General features: G+C 47.0%; 1 protein-coding gene across 1 annotated transcript in view; it reads left to right on the top strand.

The window, feature by feature from the left end:
- LOC119435866 (putative phospholipase B-like 2) overlaps nucleotides 1-18,075 on the top strand; it is a 36,937-nt gene extending 18,862 nt beyond the window's left edge. Inside the window, exons 7-12 of the mRNA XM_037702569.2 lie at nucleotides 2,884-3,041; nucleotides 5,063-5,155; nucleotides 11,171-11,242; nucleotides 13,328-13,480; nucleotides 15,185-15,344; nucleotides 16,876-18,075. Coding sequence (XP_037558497.1) covers nucleotides 2,884-3,041; nucleotides 5,063-5,155; nucleotides 11,171-11,242; nucleotides 13,328-13,480; nucleotides 15,185-15,344; nucleotides 16,876-17,064 — 825 coding nt within the window. The 3' untranslated portion in view covers nucleotides 17,065-18,075. The remainder of the gene's footprint in view (nucleotides 1-2,883; nucleotides 3,042-5,062; nucleotides 5,156-11,170; nucleotides 11,243-13,327; nucleotides 13,481-15,184; nucleotides 15,345-16,875) is intronic.
- The last annotated feature ends 1,007 nt before the right edge of the window (nucleotides 18,076-19,082 follow it).

Genomic DNA, 19,082 nt, shown 5'->3' with positions numbered 1-19,082 from the left:
TCCCGGTTTCCAAGTCGCATTATTTGTGGCTTTTTGTCATCGCTTCTGCTATGATGCTATCAGTGCCAATAAATAAACTTTTACTCCGAGCATTTCAGCAAGCACTGTCATGGAAACTCGCGCGGGTAAAACTTCTTCTCTGTAGGCTGTCGAGCAGTTCCTCTTTTTTCTTGTCGAACTGTGAAAATGTCCAGATGAAGTGTCCCACGTCACCTATCTCCCCGCAAAGGCACAAAGGAGGAGGAGGGGGGGGGGGGGAGCATTCCGTCCTAAATAACGCGGCTCTTGAGTGCAGCCAGACGGAAACCAATATAATACAGGTTCAGGTTCACACGCGCCGAGGTGGCGTAGCGTTCATGGCGTTGCGCTGTTAAGCCTCGAGTGCGCGGGATCAAATCCCGGCCACGGCAACCGTATTTCGATCGAGGCGAAATGCAAAAACAACCATCCATCGTGTATTGGGTGCACGTTATAGAACCTCAGGTAGGTAGTTTAGGTAGGTACTCGTAGTTTAAATTTATTGAGGTCCGGAAGAATCTTCGCCCCGTTCTTATAGGGGCAAGACTGCGGGCCGCTCCCACGTTGGGACGGAAGGCCAAGCCTCAGTGTGTGGGTGTTGCGTCTATACAGGAGCAGATAGCTAATGCAACTGCACATGAGTGGTCAATCTGCTTGAATTTAAGTACAGGGATAGAGTTCCTCAATGACAGCTTGAACCTGAACTGAAATGTATGAATGCACACAATTTAAAGCTTCATGCATAAACTATACATGTACCTGAATAAAGAAACTACAATCTCATTATGAGGTCCGCCGTAGCGGGGGACTCGGGAATAATTTTCACCACAGAACCCCAGGTGGTGAAAATTAATGAATGAATGCTGCATTTACTGCGTCGGAAAACTGTATAGACCCTAACTTGCGACTTCGCCTGCCACCTGCACTTTCTCGTCGCGAAACAAGATAATTGTGTCGCATGTGGTTGGGCGTCGCATTTACAAATGCCTGTTCATTTCTAATAGGTATGGCCAGCAGCGCGGCATGCGATTTGTGCAGGGTGCGTTGAGACTCTAGAGCACCTTCTGAGCCTCTGCCCCTCCTTTGACACTCGAAGACGTACTCTACAAGCTAAACTCAGCCTGTTAGATAATAGTGCTCTCAGAGGAAAAGATACTGGGACCATGGCATTCTTGCATGCGAAAGGCCACAAAAGCCCTTTCGCACTTCGTGAAGGATACTGGACTGTACGAACGCTGGTGATAGCGGAGATTCCTCTGCGGCTGACTCTGCAAATGACTGACTCTTTATTATTTTTCTTCACTGTCCCTCTTATCTATTCTCCCCTTCTCCAAGTGTAGGGTAGCTAACCGTAGACGCCCTCGGTGAACCTCCCCAAACCTCTTCGTTTCTCTCTCTCATTCTAGGCGTACATGTTAGCTATGCGTTGCGTGAATTAGGATTCCTGTTCTTCGGTGTGCCCCTCAAAGTCTTCATTGATTATGCGTTTCCGATGCAATAACATTGTACGTTGGCCACATCGTATCATGACTCCAATACTTGCATCAATTTGCAGTGCACATCTCATGCAAAACAGTGGGGATGCTCAATGAGGCATAGTGCCAAATAGGAAAAAATACTGACACGTGTACTTATTTATTCTTTTCTCGGGCACTGCATTTCACCCGATAACCTAAAGTCAGCGCAAGCAGCGCCTGCATGATTTGTAACTTAATCGAATGTTATCGTTGATTTTATCTGTTGTGTATGTACTCGCCGAACATTGTGTAATCAGATTGTATGCGTGACACGAATTGTGTAGTACTTTCTGGGAGGTGCGCGGGCACCAATGATTACACTAGAACTTTTGAAGAGTCGTGTATAAAAGCTGACGCGCTTGATCCACGGATCAGATTTTCGACGATGACCGACTGGGCTTGCCGCGGTCCTTGTGCTTCAATGTTGCGTGTATATTTTTTGCTGGGCACAGGTTCGCCAAATAGTTACTTTCGGGATTCAGTTCTCGCTATGTTGTTCTTCACCTTCAATACAACGTGACAATATAGTTTCTGTCATAAAAGTGTTAGATGAGTACAGAGATAATATTGTCAACTTATAATTTTTCTTCCGTCAAGACTCTGGATCTCAAAATCCCAGAAAATTTCTCTCTCTACTTTCCTGCCACTTTATCTCCCTCCCTCTCTCCCCATAGCAAACAGGACCTTCCCCTCTGGTTAACCTCCCTGCCTTTCTCTCTCTCTCTCTCTCTCTACGGACCAGCTTTGTTTTTGTTCCTCGGGAGGCGTATGCTTCGTGACGTAATGACAGAACATGATCACGTGAGTGGAAGCCATCACGATGTTTTGGGACATTCTCCAGCTTGCTCGGTCGACAAGCTGTGTTTGCTACTCAATGCCTTGGCCGATGTGACAAACCGACTTCCTGTTCCCACCTGATCCTCTTTCGTGTCATAAAATCACGACACATACGCCTCCTGGGGAAACAAAAACAGTGTTGGCTGTAGAAACGCTATCACGTTACATTACTAAGGGTGCGCTGAGGATACCCAGTATTTTTTTCTGGGGTTTCGAGGTCCAGTAAGTTCCGAATATGTTCACAGCGCCCACATCTTTAGGAAAAGGGAGAGACGGAGTGAAAGAGTGCTGTTTCACTCGGCCTGTTCCGGATCTTAAGTATGTGTGTGCGTTGTGAAAATGTTCAAGATGCAAACGCTACCAATTCGTCCAATCTTCAAAACTTGTATCTAGGACATTCACTTAACGCGAAAACTGAGGAGTCAGAAATGGCATGTCAATTCTCCTTCAGGCGTATCTTGCCGCAAATGCTTGATGACGATACGGGCGAACCTAAAATGTCACTGCGCAGGCCACCATGGCGACTACTATTGGCAACAAAAATGATGTTCTGTATTGGTACGTCACGCCTCAATCCAACCTGGAGTTCATCAGGAATATAGTGTCCAACCGACTGGCATTCACTGGCTATGAGTGGGCCAAGATATTCTCCAAGTACAACAGTGGCACGTGAGTGGCTGCAATGGTTTCGTCTCTTCTACGGTTTTGAAGTGGGTCATTGTTGTTTAATAATTAGCTGTTCATGAACGGGAAGGTAGGCTACCTCAGAGCGAGCTATCCATGCAAAAATTTAATTGAAGCTATCTCACGTATAAGAGGCACACATATTCCATAGACATAACTACTTACTAAACTTGCAGCAAAAAAAGCCTAAGCATCAAAAGACAGAAATAATATATAACAGCAAAAAGCATCCGATATGCACTCAAGTCAACACAATCTCATGCCCACTTTGCGATAAAGCACAGAGTCTGTATCATTGCATCTCATGTTGCCTCTGAAGCAGCTCTGGAAAACGATTAAACGCAGATGCCATTGTCAATGGCAACCGAAATATGTTTATCGAATGTTTTGAGGTGATTGCTGGAACAGCTACATGGGACAGACAGTTCGAAAGTTTTTGAAGTGGGTGATAGAAGCAAATAAAGTTCGGTGCATAGCACACACACACCTCATTAAGTTAATTAAAAGCCAAATCAGAAATCCGGCACAAGGTGGCTGTGCGTAGAGATGATTGCTCAAGGATCAAAGTTTGATTAAAGGAAAAATTGTTGCACGATAGTGGCACGCAGCTACAAAGGAAACTAATTCGGCTATTTTAGAAAGTTTCGCATTTGCAGAAAAATTCCTCCTGGTCTGAGGATTGAACCAGGGACAAACGCCTTAATGGGCCGGCATTTTGCCATATCAGCTAACCAGGAGGCTAGCGGATCTCCGAACAAGGACAAATGACTCGATAACATTGAATGCAGGAAATTTCCGTAGCAAGTGCCAGCTATATTCGGGTGGATGACAATTTTTTCCCCTTTATGATTCTTGCTGCACCTAGCGGAATTCCGTCGAACCAATTGCCGCCAAATTCGACGGCGTAGGTTTTAATTTCCTTCGTCACTAGCGAATTATTACCATTTATTGAGCGGTATGCTTCTTGAGGCCCACAACACCACATTTTGAAAGCCAAAAATTTATCTGTTTCTGGCTTTTCTTTTGTAACAAACTCTGCCTGACGCTGGTTTTTCTCATCGTTCCTGAATTCGTCGAGAAATTGGGTACTGGCCTGAGCACCAAATCTCTCGTCGGAAATTTAGTACTTCAGATGCAATAAGTTTCTTCGAGGCAACCAAATCATAACGGGCAAGGGCTAGAAAGACGCTGCGTGTTGGCCTGACATTCACGTCAGGGTCGCCGTTTAGCTCTTTCCTGACCGAGCGAAAAAATGCTTTGCCTGGATTTTGGTTAATATCCTTTTGGATAAATTTAAGTTTCCAGTATAATGACGTAGATAGAAACTAAGGCGAAATAAAATACCTTTGAGGTTTTGTGACTTTCGAAACATTATTTCGGTTAGCGAAGTAAAATTAATTTCATCAGATTCAAAATTTTCGCAAACATTGGTGCAGACCAGATAAAAAATTATCTAAATTTCATGCACAGAACAACTAAAAAGGAACCACAACACGCGAAAGGTTTCTTCATTCTGTCAAAGCGAAAGTCCTGGAAAACTTGAAGTTCAGATGCTCGAGTAAATTTCGAGCTATCGAAAATAAACTCAGCCCTTTATGTACAATCGCGCAGAGTGGTTTCGCGATGACGTGAAACATGAACGTATTTGCGTTTCTGCAGAAAACACTTGTTTTGTGTTACGCGCTTTGTCTTGGTAGCACTTTTTACAGTTCCCCCGATTGTGCATTCTTGCTGATCATGTCTGTTAGAAAAGATGACATGCGGTCGGCTTCGGAAGTGGCTCAAAACCACCACAGCGAAATCAAAACTGTGTTTTGCGAAGTGCCTGCGAGATAACTAATTAAGCCGGGAAACTCCGTGACGAGCTTCAAAATGTGCTCCTGCACCCATCAGTCATGGATAATCGATCCTCTACAATAGAAGTGGTTGGGGGTAGATGGCTGTTTTTAAGAACCACTATGCTGTTGTGTGACACCAATGAATCGATCTTCTAAACGGCGTTACAGATACAACAATCAGTGGATGCTGGTGGACTACAAACAGTTCATTCCTACGGCGGAGCTGAAAGATGGTCTTCTCTTCGTGCTGGAACAACTGCCGTAAGTTTGAATGACGAGTGTGACACAACTTTTCGCCACAATTTATTACTGGTGGATGAATCTGACGACCCAGTGCATTAACGAATGCACGAACCAATATTTCGTTTGGTAGTGCCAATAACCCAGTTCTTTAAAGAGGAAGCTTCAGCTCGGGCCCAACTCCAATGCCGCCTATTAGAATACACATAAAACGCCGCATTGTTTTTTAACTCCTTATCCAATTTTCATGTAACTTGCTGCATCTGAGAAAGTTATGTTTTAGTGATCGTCGAAAGCGAAATTTGGATTTAGGGCGTGTATTGTTTTATCAAAACGGCCAAAAAATTGGTAGCTTAGAAATGAATATTTCTAAACGTCGTGCTGTAATTTAACTCTGCACCAAGAATAGAAATCACAATTATTTACGTGACTGCAACCATTAAAGGGATACGGACACAAAAGTTGGCGGGTGGTTTTTTTGCGTCGGAACAAAAGGTGAACTGTTGAAAATGACGAATACAACAAGCTGCTTTGAAAAAAAAAAGAACGAGAAACATCTTTTTTTTGCGATTTTATGTTGCCCCTTGCCTCCAAGCGGCAACAGAAGCTGAAAGTTGACGTCATAACACCCACCCACACGCACGCGGCCAAGGTCGGCCATAGCCGTCGCAGTGTTTCCGGGGGTGTCGGTCCCTTGCAGCTTTTGTTTAACCCCTTTCGGCGATCTTCGCACGTGGCCCGTCTGAAAATGATCCCCGTCGGCGCTCCACGCAGGTGGTGCGCCTTACATGCGCCTTCCCGCGGTCGTTGTCCGGTATTGACGCGTTCGTCGCGGCGAAGGAAATGCCCAGACATTGCTGATAGCAGCATCGTCGGTCGTGACACGCCGTCGCACACGTTGCCAGAGACGAGAAGGTGCGTAAACTTTGGATACATGCCTGTTAGTCATCACGCACAGCCTGGAGACCTCTAAAAATGACTTCATTTGCGCGGACCACTTCGTCGACGATTATTATGTGACCTGCCCGGCTGTGCTGAAAAGCCTCGGCATGGCGCTCAAAAGGCAACGCCTAAAGCCTGACGCTGTGCCATCGGTCTTCTCACGAAAACGCAAGGCATAAATGATCAGCGACGCGTTTGAAAAGAGGACATGAAAAGATGTCGGCACTGTTTTCGTTCACTTGCAGCCTTCTTGAGCAGAGTGAGGGCGAGGCTCGAGCGAGATGTCCGAGGCTGGGCACGAAGGCAGTAATGTTGGCAAACATTACTGCATGTTGGCAAAGCATAGTAAAACAATACAACGCTAGCGAGCGCGACTCTCGAGAACAGTCCTACATGACAGCGGGGCAGACACACAGCTCTGCTTCTCCACAGGCTAAAAGCAGGAAAAGCTGGGGAGAACGCCAGACAGGTGTTGCCATCTGTCGGGCGGCTGGTGAAGTGGTCTTCTCCAAGAGTCTCGGAGGTACTGATACCTCACAGCAGTTGCTCACGCCGACGGTATAAACTACTATTCAGTCATCGGCACGCACGGCTGAAGTACCCGACGCAGAAATCTGCCTCGCCTGCGTGCGCTCCATATAAATCGCAATAAATGTCACAGTTTCGCCCTAAGGGCGAAGCAATGAATGCGATAGCAACACAGCAATGTCATACGATGTAAGGTGAGCGGCTTTGGTAGCAATATGAATTGTAGTAAACATGAGCTGATTAAGTAAGCAGGTGTGCTGCGGCGTAAGTAGACCGACATGAAGCGAGACTTGATGACCACGAGAAGGCGCGTGTGAAACGGTGGTGTTGATGAGAAGCGCTTCCCGTAGGCAGCGCGTGCGAAGGGACACACCTGTAGCGCTGCACTGCCGATCCGGGCAGCATTACATGTGTAGCGTGCGTTGGAAAATGTGGCCCGACTATTACTAACTGAATGAACAAGCGTGGTGTGAGCGCGCACAAACAAACATGAACAGATCACACTGAATGATGCAGACAACGACTGTCAAAACGCTGGCAGCAAGAGCATACGCCGCAGCGGGCGAAGGTACGTGCAGTCTATCGCTTCAACGGAAACTGAGCGGCGAATGCACAGCGCATACAAAGGTCAGAGCCGTGTGGAGATAAAAGACGGTGCGGGCGAGCGACGAGCGCGGTTGTTTGGCAGAGTAGAAGTGCGCCCCCCTCCCCCCCGCTTCCTTGTTTGCGCGTTTGAGATTGAGTGCGTTCGCTCTCCGTGATAGTGTGCGTCCCCGCACGCTTCCGCTCGGGCATACGTCGCGCGGCGAAGATTTTATCTATACGGAACCTCGCGGCTACGGCGACGCCGACGGCAGAAATCCGGTTGTGTCCATATAATTGCTATCGCAATAAAAAAGCAAGTTTACAGAGGAAATGAAAAATAAGCCTTGCACAAGTGTCTGGTGCAGAGCGAAATCTTCGCGCTACGGTTCGCGAAAACCTGACCGGCTCTTCCACGGCCACCTGCTCTTCTTCGTCGCTTGACGCGGAAGACTCGTAACCGTAAGCGGTAATATTTATTGCCAAGTTGGAATGGGCCTCTTCTTCAGGCGTGTACTCATCGCTGGTAACGGCACCAGAACTCGAATCCATGCTCGCGATGGCGGTGTCGGCGAGCTTCAAATCGACCGAAGCCGGCCGGCTGGCTATCCGACGAGGGTGTCGTGACGTCACGCCTTCCATTCCCACGGGTCGGGCGGCGAGGCGCGCGCTCACAAAAAGAGAATTGTCGCTGTTTCACCCGACAGGCGAAGCATCAATTGCGATAGCAAATCAGTAGAGAGCTATAAGGAGTAGGGATAGTAGTTTTATCAGCTGTATAAACTTGGACATGCAGCAGCACCAGCAACGCGCAGAACTGTTGTCGACGTCGTCGGCGTTTCGCCCGCGTTCGCACCGAACGCGCGCGGCGTTGGTGACTGTTGCCGGTGCCTCTGGGGGCGGCTCGGAGGTTTTCGACGAGATCAGAATGGGACACTCGTCGAGCAGCGTCGGAAATATTACCCAGCGTCTCGCTTCGCAACGTTTTATTGCGATAGCAATTATATGGACACTCCAAAGCAGATTTCTGCCGTCGCCGTTGCCGTGAGGTTCCGTATGACGTCAATGGAGATGAAATCGTTGCCGCGCGCCGCCGAACGCTGTATGTGCGAGTGAACCCACGGCGGAGAACAAACGCGCGTTCTGCGCCGTGCTTCCTTAAGGGCTGCAGAAGTAGGCGTCTCTTTCCTCCTTTACAATCACCATATTATTGCGATAGCAATTATATGGACACTCCAAAGCAGATTTCTGCCGTCGCCGTTGCCGTGAGGTTCCGTATGACGTCAATGGAGACGAAATCGTTGCCGCGCGCCGCCGAACGCTGTATGTGCGAGTGAAAGGGCGTGAGGGACGCGCTCTTTCACGGGGTGAACCACGGTGGAGAACAAACGCGCGTTCTGCGCCGTGCTTCCTTAAGGGCTGCAGAAGTAGGCGTCTCTTTCCTCCTTTACAATCACCATATATGTAGAGCAAACGCGCCTTCTTCCGACGCGCGATAGGCCAGGGGGGGGGAGGGGGAAGGAAGGGAGGTGACGTTTAGCTGCGGCACCCAGTGCCTATTTATATCAGAGGCTTCGGCAACCGTCAGCAACGCCGCACGCATTTTGTGTGAACGCTGGCAAAACGCCGACAGCGTCGACATTAGTTCTGCGTGTTGCCGGTGCTGCTGCATGTCCAAGTTTATACAGCTTATCAACCTATTATCATTACTCCGTATAGCTCTCTACAAATTTGCTATCGCAATTGATGCTTCGCCTTTCAAGTGAAACTGTTTATATAAATACGCATTTGGTGCCGCAGCTAAACGTCACCTCCCCTCCCTCCCTCCCGTCCCCCCACGGCCTTTCGCGCGATTGAAGAAATCGCGTTTGCTCTCTATATATGGTGATTGTAAAGGAGGAAAGAGACGCTTAATACTGCAGCCCTTCGGGAGCACGGCGCTGAACGCGCGTTTGGGAGCACGGCGCAGCGTAGTAGGGGATAGGGGGAGTAGGAGGTAAAGAAAAAATTGTCGCAGTTTCACCTGAAAGGCGAAGCATCAATTGCGATAGCAAACTTGTAGAGAGCTATACGGAGTAATATTAGCTTTATCAGCTGTATAAACTTGGACATGCAGCAGCATCGGCAACACGCAGAACTGTTGTCGACGCCATCGGCGTTTTGCCCGCGTTCGCTCAAAATGCGTGCGGCGTTGGTGACTGTTGCGGGAGCCTCTGATATAAATAGGCACTGCGTGCCGCAACTAAACGTCGCCTGCATCCCTCCCCCTCCCCCACGGCCTCTCGCTCGTCGGAAGAAGGCGCGTTTGCTCTACATACATGGTGATTGTGAAGGAGAACAGAGACGCCTACTTCTGCAGCCCTTAAGCGAGCACGGCGCAGAACGCGCGTTTGTTGTTCGCCGTGCGTTCACTCCCCGTGAAAGACGCGCCCCTCGCACCCTTTCACTCGCACATACAGCGTTCGGCGCGCGGCGACGATTTCTTCTCCAAATGACGTCATACGGAACCTCACGGCGACGGCGACGGCGACGCCGACGGCAGAAATCTGCTTTTGAGTGTCCATATAATTGCTATCGCAATAAAAAGAGAAGAGAGATAGTTCAGGGGGCTCGTCCGCACATGGGTAGGCAGCAGAGGCGGCAGGGACCGGCAAGGGCAGGTACGCTCAGCGGTATGCTGCTATCCCACTCGCCTCGTGGAGTTCGTGGAGGCGAGTGGGATAGCAGCATACCGCTGAGCGTACCTGCCCTTGCTGGTCCCTGCCGCCTCTGCTGCCTACCCATGTGCGGACGAGCCCCCTGAACTATCTCTCTTCTCTTTTTCTTTACCTCCTACTCCCCCTATCACCTACGACGCTGCGCCGTGCTCCCTTATGGGCTGCAGAATTAAGCGTCTCTTCCTTATGTATAATAACACCCTCCTCCTCCTCCGTTTGCTCTCCGACGTGAGTTGGCTCCCCGTGAAAGCGCGCGTCCCTCGCACCATTTCACTCGCTCGTACAGCGTCCGGAGAGCGGCGACGATTTCATCGCCGTTGACGTTATACGGAACCTCACGGCGACGACGACACCGACGGCAGAAATCTGCTTTGGATTCCGATGAAATTCGATATCCATCGAGAAATCCGAGTCCATAGAATTGCTATCGCAATAAAACGCCAAAAATAAAGCCATCGGCTCAAAAATGAGCCAAGTGAGTACTTCTTTTCGGTGTAATCACACACTCGGGATTCATTTTCAGCATTATCGTAAAATTTTGAGATTTTGTGTCCGTATTCCTTGAAAATAACGAAGTGGACCAATGTGGTGTAATATTTTACAGCTTACGTGGATGTCGTACAATATTTGCAGGGTATTTGCGAGGTGCTACTCACATATTAGTGGTATAACAGTTACAAAGAATAGATGGGCCTATCTTAACCAAGGCTGCCTTGTCAATTTCGGCAGGTTATGTTTAACGGGTTAGTAGGGTGACGTGACATGCGGTCGTTGTCAGCGGCGGCTGGCTGTAAAGGGAGAGAATGCAAAGAAAATGAGCGTTGTCATTTGGTGTTTCTATGCATTGTTTCTAAGACGAGAGGTAAAGAGCGGGGAAAGGAGAGAGAGAGAGCGAATGGGAAGCCTTCAGAGAACTGAACATAAACCATAGGTGCAGAACAAACAACAAAAAGGAAACAAAAACAGAAGCATTTCTGTAAACAGAAATCGGAACTTCAGAGAAATGAACGACACCTATGGTTCCTGTTCAGTTCTCTGAAAGAAATTGACCTGTCTTTATTTATAGCCATACTGGTAAGCACATTTAGCATCAAACAGTTCATGGCTGAACTTTCTTCCGAGAACGCCGGCGCAATGCTCGCAACTAGTTATAAATAATTGCGATTGGGGTTTTTCAGGCGAACATTCTAGAAAACTAGTTTTCCAATGCGGAAGTGTTTGTCCCTCATCACCTTATTTTCCTCCTGTTTCTTTTACCGCACACCAGTAAGTACATCAACGTGACGGACGCTACCCAGTCGCTGCGTGACCAGACCTACTGGGCGAGCTACAGCGTGCCGTAAGTTTACACGTATATTTACATGTGCCAGTTAAGCAGCACAATAAGAATGAAACCTAGTGCAATAGCACAACGTGTGATGCTTCATGGTAATCATTCTGAACACTCTTTAGTGTTTGACGGAAAATGGCAAAAAAGACCCCTAGAACTTCCGAGGGATGTGACAACTACCTTATATTGCATTACGTCAGACGTAGCGCCAAACGGCAGAGGCACGCAAGACGACGGCGCCGTAGCAGTGTGTGACCGATGGTTTTGCAGGAATGTAATCCATGTTGTTCTCTTTGTTTCTACATTTTTATTGCTTCGTGTTGTACGATGAAACGTCTATTGACCTCGTGCAATAAACCATCAGTTCTAGTAGCGCGGTGTCTTCGTCTTCTCTGTCATCTTGCGTGTCCCGTTTGCGTAATACATCACGGAATGCAATGCCAGCTGTAGCCGATCAATGTGTTACTTAAACTTTTTACTGCTTCGTTGTCTTTCATGCATGAATTGTTCGGATTGGCATACATCTGCGAAGGGTTTTCTGCAGCCGAACATCACGGCGCGTCGCATGCGTCTCCGGAGCTCTCCTAACCAGATTTTCCTACAAAACCTGCTAGAGAAAACTCTGGAGATAAAGTCTGCAGGAGCTACAAAGAGTTTGGTTAAGTCAGAATGGGAATGGTGGTTAATACATGGATTTGCCTAAACTGCATCCTTCTGGTTTCGAGTGGCTTCGTGACTTTCCAAATAAACGATTTCCCACAAAGTATTGCGTTATAAGTACAAGAATTCGCAGTAATTGGGCCTATGCGTGTAGACTAATTGTCTTTATCTGTTTAGAAAACTACATGAATGCTTCGAAATTAAAAAAAATGGAGACATATAAAGCCACAGGAACGTGTGAAGCGATAAGCACGAAGATCGGTCAAATTCAAGTGTTGACCACGCTCATGTGCGAGCAGAACAAGTTTCCGTATAGTTTCCGTGAAGACGTCTAAAGTTTACATATAGTTTCCCCGAACCGGCTTCAAGTTTCCGTATAGATTCTGTGAACGGGCCTGAATTTTTCCCACAGTTTTCGTGAATGCGCCTCAAGTTTCCGTATAGTTGCAATCACAATGAATAAACACATACAATATAGGTACACAAGACATTGCACAAACGCCAGCGCTTTCGTTCTCGTCTTGCTTGTGTCTGTGTTCTCGCGTGTCTTAAGCGTGATGAATTGTTACCAGCTTGGCCAGTTTGCTGTCATCTTAGGTTTTTATCCGTGTGGTCTGTAGTACCTTCATCGAAAAATTGCCACTGTGGGTCATGATGACCAGACGCACTCCTTCGTAGCTTAATGTGTTTATTCACGAGTTGACACCGAAAAGGCGCGTCTAGACATAACTTTTCACCAACTAGCCCCTGTCGGAAAACTGCAGCACTCTTACCATTGAATGGGTATTTTAGGAGGAAGACATAGCCAACATGTTACTGGGCTGCCCCTATATGCTCGGTCAAGGCAACAGCTACGCTACAAACTTAGGGCTCCCGGCAGTCACCCATTGTCGCTTTGGACAAAACTTAGACCATGGATAGTTAATGGCATAGAAAGAACAGCTTTCACTGCGGTAAAAATACCAGGAACGAGACTACTGCAGTGACTCGCGTCTGATGTTGATATTATGTATTTCTCCCCTTTTTGAACGTTTAGTGTTTGCGTTGGTTAACCATATCTTAAATTTAAGTGAAATGGAGTAGGCGGAGACGCACTGCTTCCAACGTCTCTTGTTTGGCCTCGTCCTATGTATTTAACCCTGACAACCTGCGACTGCAAACAGTCATTTCTAGCAGATTTACACGCTTCCACACAAGCGCTTATTTCTTACCTAAGCGTGAAATGCATGAAGCGCAAGGTTCGCGCTGGAATCTGTAGTCCACCTCGTTCGCGTTAACATCACCAATCTTTCTCGAAGAGCCGGCGTCGATGTGTATGGTCATTTACCTTCATATGCCCACCCACTTTAGCAGGCCTCTAGAGCAAAGTTCAGTTTGTCTGTATCTGTGCTTTACCCGCGACTACACGTACTGAAACTATCCAATTGCACGCAGCGCCTTCCAATTCATCTACAGCAAAAGTGGCTGGTGGAAACTGGTGGACAAGTACGGTGACTGGTTCACATATGACCGAACACCGCGGGCACTCATGTTCTTGCGTGATCACAACAGGGTGCGAGACATGGACTCCATGATCAAACTGATGAGGTAAGCGGTCTTGCTACAGTGATACGCAGACGGCGCGGCATAGAATTATTTTCTTGGTGGGTTAAACTGCTTTGCGCATCCGCTTTTAGGGGGTAATGGACACCATGATCTTATAACGCATGTTGGCACAAAAAAAAGGTCAAACGAGAGCCAAAAATTGTTCAGCAGCGGTGAATGTGGGGCACACAATCCTGGATCCAATGTTCCGCCACATCACAAATAGTGAGGACAAGATTGAAAGTGAAGTGCATGAAGCTTTTCATATCAAGCGTAAGTTTAGACGAGCGTCAGCGTCTCTTTCTCTGCTAGATTAAGGAATCTCTTTTTAGGAGGTCGTGTACATCACGTTTTCTTGCACGTTTGCCGCAGTACTTGTTGTTCATGGTCGGTTAACTGCAGCTTGTTTCTGTTGTTGGTGCACTGTTTGATCTCCCGTGGGGAATGTGGTTTCAAGTGATTCTCTTTCTAGGAATAAAATTAGTTGATAGTAGCACTCATCTTTCAAATGGTTGTTTCTTTTCCTGCTTTTGTGTGTGCCATACTTCTTGTTCAAAGTTATCTTCGTCAGCTCATGACCTTGAAGCGACTTGGCTCCTTGACTGCGTTCGCGAATAGTCCACACCAGGAAGAGGCACGAGGGGAAGCCGTTGGCGCATGTAGAAAATGCAATTTATCAATTCAACCTTTCAAACAACATGAACGGCACGGCTCTGCAAGTAAAACCTATGAAAGTATCTTTACAAGCTTACCGAGAGCGGCGATCAGCCCTAGCAGTGGACGATTAACCTTCGCTTCGGTGGGGCGCAAAGCACATGCGCGTGTCACACTGGCTCGAAGGAGACACTCCGTGACTGGAATGCCGTTGTCTTATCAAAGCCTTGGACGCGCATGCTCCAAGGCACCAAGAGGACCACGTGACAAATTTGCCCCAGTAACAGCTGTAGGGTCATGCAGCTGTGGCAGCGTATCGATAATTCTGGTGACCAATCGACGGGATCTCGGCAATCAACACAACCTTCTCTGATACCCGTCCCTGTGTCGAAACGTTGGTGCCAGGCTGACGCTTCCCATCCGTTTTTTTTTAGCTAAGTTCATCACTTCTCAATTATTTTGGTGGCACCTTTGTCTTGTTATGACAAAATCAATTAAGTAATTCAAGATAACTGATATCATAAATTAAATACAACAGTGCAGCAACAAGAAGCTCATTGATTCTAGCAAGCTATTTCGAGGTGCATTTTAGAACCAGAAATAGTCTATTGGCAGTGACTTTACTACCTTACTGGCGGCCTTGAAATGCACCATAGCTGCGACGGCGGTTGTGGAAAAAAGCATTATGAAAGCAGGTCTGCAGCCGTTAAATCGCAGTGCAAGCATGCTTTACACACCTAATGTAAATTTGCCGCAAAGTACGTGATTTATTCTTTCTTTCAATGCGCTTTGCCCATGGGCCTTCAGGGATATTCGTTTTTTCGCTGGATAAATTGTGAGAGAAGTCGGGAGAAAAACAAGGTGCAACCCTGCAGCTAACCATTTAGCTTTGTACGATACATCGCATGGCCAGAAACTCCATGAAACAGGCAGCTGGAGACTTTTATGCGGTTACGCCAGTACCCGTGTGGGAAAGGTGTGGCCAAATGCGAATCTAAGCTCCCGGCTTTAACCTGTCAGTGGGTATACGTGCTTTTTTTTCTCTACCTCCAGGTACAACGACTACAAGAACGACCCGCTGGCGCACTGCAACTGCACACCCCCGTTCAGTGCCGAGAACGCCATCTCGGCCCGTAGCGATCTGAACCTGGCCGACGGCGTCTACCCATTCCCGTCGCTGGAACACAGGGCGCATGGCGGAATTGACATGAAGGTGGATGGTGTTCTTTAACTTCTTTCTTACGGCTACGAACTGGCTCATTAGCTGCATGCTTTACAGGGCGTAGACACGCCCCCTAATGCATCGGTGCCAGTGGTCCAGTTCGATGGAACAACGTTACCAATTACTTTATGCCAGTTGTTGATAGATCATGGAGAACTTTTCGCTCTGTTCCTTCTGCATGACGTACAATGAGAGAGTTGACGTTATCCTAACCACGCCCCATAAACTCTGACCAGCAACTGCGAAAGTGGTGCCTTCTAAAGGGCCCCACAGTTTTGGCGTCACTGTGAAGGCAATAATTTCTATGGGCTCGTTCAGCTTTCAAGGTGTGCGGGCGTCCATCTGTAGGCCGCTCCATGAAACAAGCTAGCTCGCATAATTGCCGCGCTTGCTTCGTGTATTAACCTAGCCTATTTTGATGATTAGACCAAAAAGTTTCAGGAAGGATAATTAAATTTCGAGTGTGCATTGACTGCCGAAAGATTGATGATCTTGAACTAATCGCGTAACCTTGTCTCGGAAGCACTGAGGCGGTGCATATAACAGATGAATGATTCGACCGAGAAGGTGACCATCTCATCTCCCTGAAACCACTGATATCTAGGGACTACAAGAATGATGGCTTAGCCAGGGCACAGTGCTGGAGTCGTATGACATCAAGCGGGTCGGAACAAGTTTGGACCACAAGAAGCCAACTCGCGGGCGCTTGCACAATCGACCAGCTTTCGCAGCAAGGATATCTTTACTGCTTTCGTGCACCGATTTCGCGCAACATTCGCAGACAGATGTATACGAAAATAAAGCGCAACCAGGCTTATTGTGTTTCAGATTTGTTCTCCTATAGGTCAGCTGTCTCAGTGCAGAACTCGACTTCAACGCAAGCTGAGTTATCAGCTTAGACTGAGTTAAATGGGTAGCTGGGCGCCGCTAATCAGCGCAGTGAAAGAAAAGCGGAGTAGAGCGCTGATGAATCGTACTGCGCGGGAGTAATAGAGCTACCACGCGATAATGCGAGGAATCCTGGAATGGAGAGAATAGACTACTGAGTTCGATCAACAGATGTCGCGTCGTCTTTCTTTCTTGGAGCCTGGTTACGCGGCACTGCATCAGACGCACATTGAATAAAATATCACCCGCAGGCTGGGAGTTAAGTCTGGGAGTCAAGCTCGCGAAGCGCCACGCCCACATTGGTGCGCCAAGCTGCAGCATCGCCTGCGAAATCCCCACCGCAGCGCGTTGTAGGCCATCCAAGGACCAATAAAACAGTTTTCTATTGTGCCTCGGATTGTTCCCAATGCGTCATTAAAAAAAAAAGACTACGTTAAACCTGGCGAAGACGCGCCGCGACCACAGTCTCCTTTTATAATAACATCGAGTGCTATAAAAGACTGTTTGCTGTCTAATAGGTAGAGTTATTTTAAGACATAGGGAGAAAGAGTTTTTTTCACTCAACTGACATTTGTCTCGATTGTGTGCGTGTCTCTCTCTCTCTATCTCTCTTTTTCCGGACTGCCCTCTTCAGCTCGTCAACAGCACCCTAATGTCAAAGCTCGAGTTCGTGGCGGTGAGTGGGCCAACCTGGGAACAGCAGCCTCCTTTCCGCTGGAGCTCATCCGGGTTCATGGACCGCCACGAGGGCCACCCGGACGTCTGGGCATTCGAGCCGTTTGTTCACCACTGGCTCTTGATGAAACAAGACGAATTCAAATAAGGAAAAAAATATCTGCTGCTCAGTAACGGCATTTGTTTTGACGCGACATTTATTTTCTGTTGGTAGAACGAGCTGCTCTACTACGTTAGCCACCACAGCTGCATAATAGGGACACCACACAACTATTACTTTATTATAATGAAGTCTTTTCCCTGTAGACTCAATTAGCATTCATTTGGCTGAGCAAGTAGCGAAGAAATGAAAGGGACAAGCTCCGAAAGCTTATTAGGCCGAGTCCTTGCTTGCTTAAGATAGCAATGTTACTGTCTTGTCTATGAGCTGTTAATCAGCCTCGACCATGTACAAATGTGAGAATTTTGCGCCCATGCAACATTGCCGGTGTGATGTCAGTGTGATGTCACAGATTATTGTGATGTCACAGATTTCAAAGCATTTCTCTTTTCCTTTTCATATATTTTTCTCAAAGCTTATTAGGTTAGGCCTTTGTGTACTTTAGATTGTAATGCAATTTTCTTTTTTGATGACCTGTTTACCACTCCCATGGATGCGCTGTACAAATCTCATGACGCCACAAAGAGACCCCGTAGAGCTTGAAGGGACTTGAAACCAGACTTTTGTTCGTGCCTCCTTAACAAGATAGCCCTTGCAGTGAAGACTGAAGATTCTATTCTGAAAGTGTAACTCACCAACTCATCTTAACCTTAGCAAGCGACTGCTAGCGTCAGCATCTTAAATGGGTGCGTCGAACGGCAGTACTGCCAACTGTTCCAAATGTTCGAAACATGCGAAGATTACTAAATTGTTGCTAGCCATTATTGTTAACGGTCGAGGGAAGCTGCTGTGGTATTTATATATGTCCGTCGGTAGCATTGAACGAAACTCGTTCACAACTAAACGCCAAAGTGATGCCTTGCTACCGTGCGATTTTTCATTTTTTCTCCGTTTTCATAATATGTGTTCTTTCGTGGTTGTGCGCGCATTCTATCTTGGCTTGTGTGATTATTTTCGCTGTGACTACATGTTTTGCTACCAGCAATAAAATGAAGATGTCTGTCAGTAAGGCTCTATTTGTGTGTCCTTACTGTCTCCTGTGTTTCGCACCGTGGAATTTGATTTTGCAATATACATGGCAGTATTACAGCAAATACAAATCCTAGAAAAAAAAGTAAGAAAAGATAGGGCGCAGTGCCTGCAAAGTATTTCGAAGAGTACTTCCAAGAGTATCTTTAAAGGTAAGTATTTCCAGAGAGTACTTACAAAACATTCTTATAGGCGTCTACAATAAACAGCCCACAATTTTTTGTTAGTCTATTAAACACACAACTGAAATCATCACAGACTTATCAAGTTGGCGGCAGTCGGGCCTGTAATATAATACCAGTGTCACAAGGTCACTTTCGATCGCCATCGGACCTGATCTGCATTGAGCTCGATTCGGATCGAGTGCTGCTACGCGGCCACTCTCGATCGGGGCCTTGCTCGATTCGGATGCAGGCAATCACTGTCTCTGCATCGCAATGAAGTCTGGCATGCTGACAACCATGTAATTCTGATAGTTGCAAACGTTCAGCAGTTGACCCACAGTAACTAACGATATATATATATATATATATATATATATAATTTTAATAAGAAAGGAATTTTACGTTAGAATTTTTCACAGTATATTAGACAAATTAGAGAACTGCTTGGGACCCACTTACGATACCCGGTGTGTTTAGGTTCGCCCAAAGTCGATCCGGATCGTTGAACCGTGTAAAAGCGATCGATGTCGATTACGATCAATAAATGCAATCTGAATCGGGCTCTATCGCGTTTAAATGTGGCCATGCGACACCGGTATAATCTATGACAATCTGTAAATTCTTGCTATTGCTCTAAAACTATTTCATTAAAATGACTATTCGAACTTTGCGAGTCACGATGACGACACAATAGTTGTCTTTCTTGTACAACGGGACCTTTTACGTGGTTTTCTCTTGCTCCTTCATCGTTTCAGGATTATCTGTTAGTGGTTCACATTGTGCATTCAGTGTACCGGTCAATGCATATTGCAT

The sequence above is a fragment of the Dermacentor silvarum genome, unplaced genomic scaffold (assembly GCF_013339745.2).
Source record: "Dermacentor silvarum isolate Dsil-2018 unplaced genomic scaffold, BIME_Dsil_1.4 Seq965, whole genome shotgun sequence".
Classification (NCBI taxonomy): domain Eukaryota; kingdom Metazoa; phylum Arthropoda; class Arachnida; order Ixodida; family Ixodidae; genus Dermacentor; species Dermacentor silvarum.
Note: the sequence above shows the minus strand (reverse complement) of the source record. Positions and strands in the feature narration are given on the sequence as shown.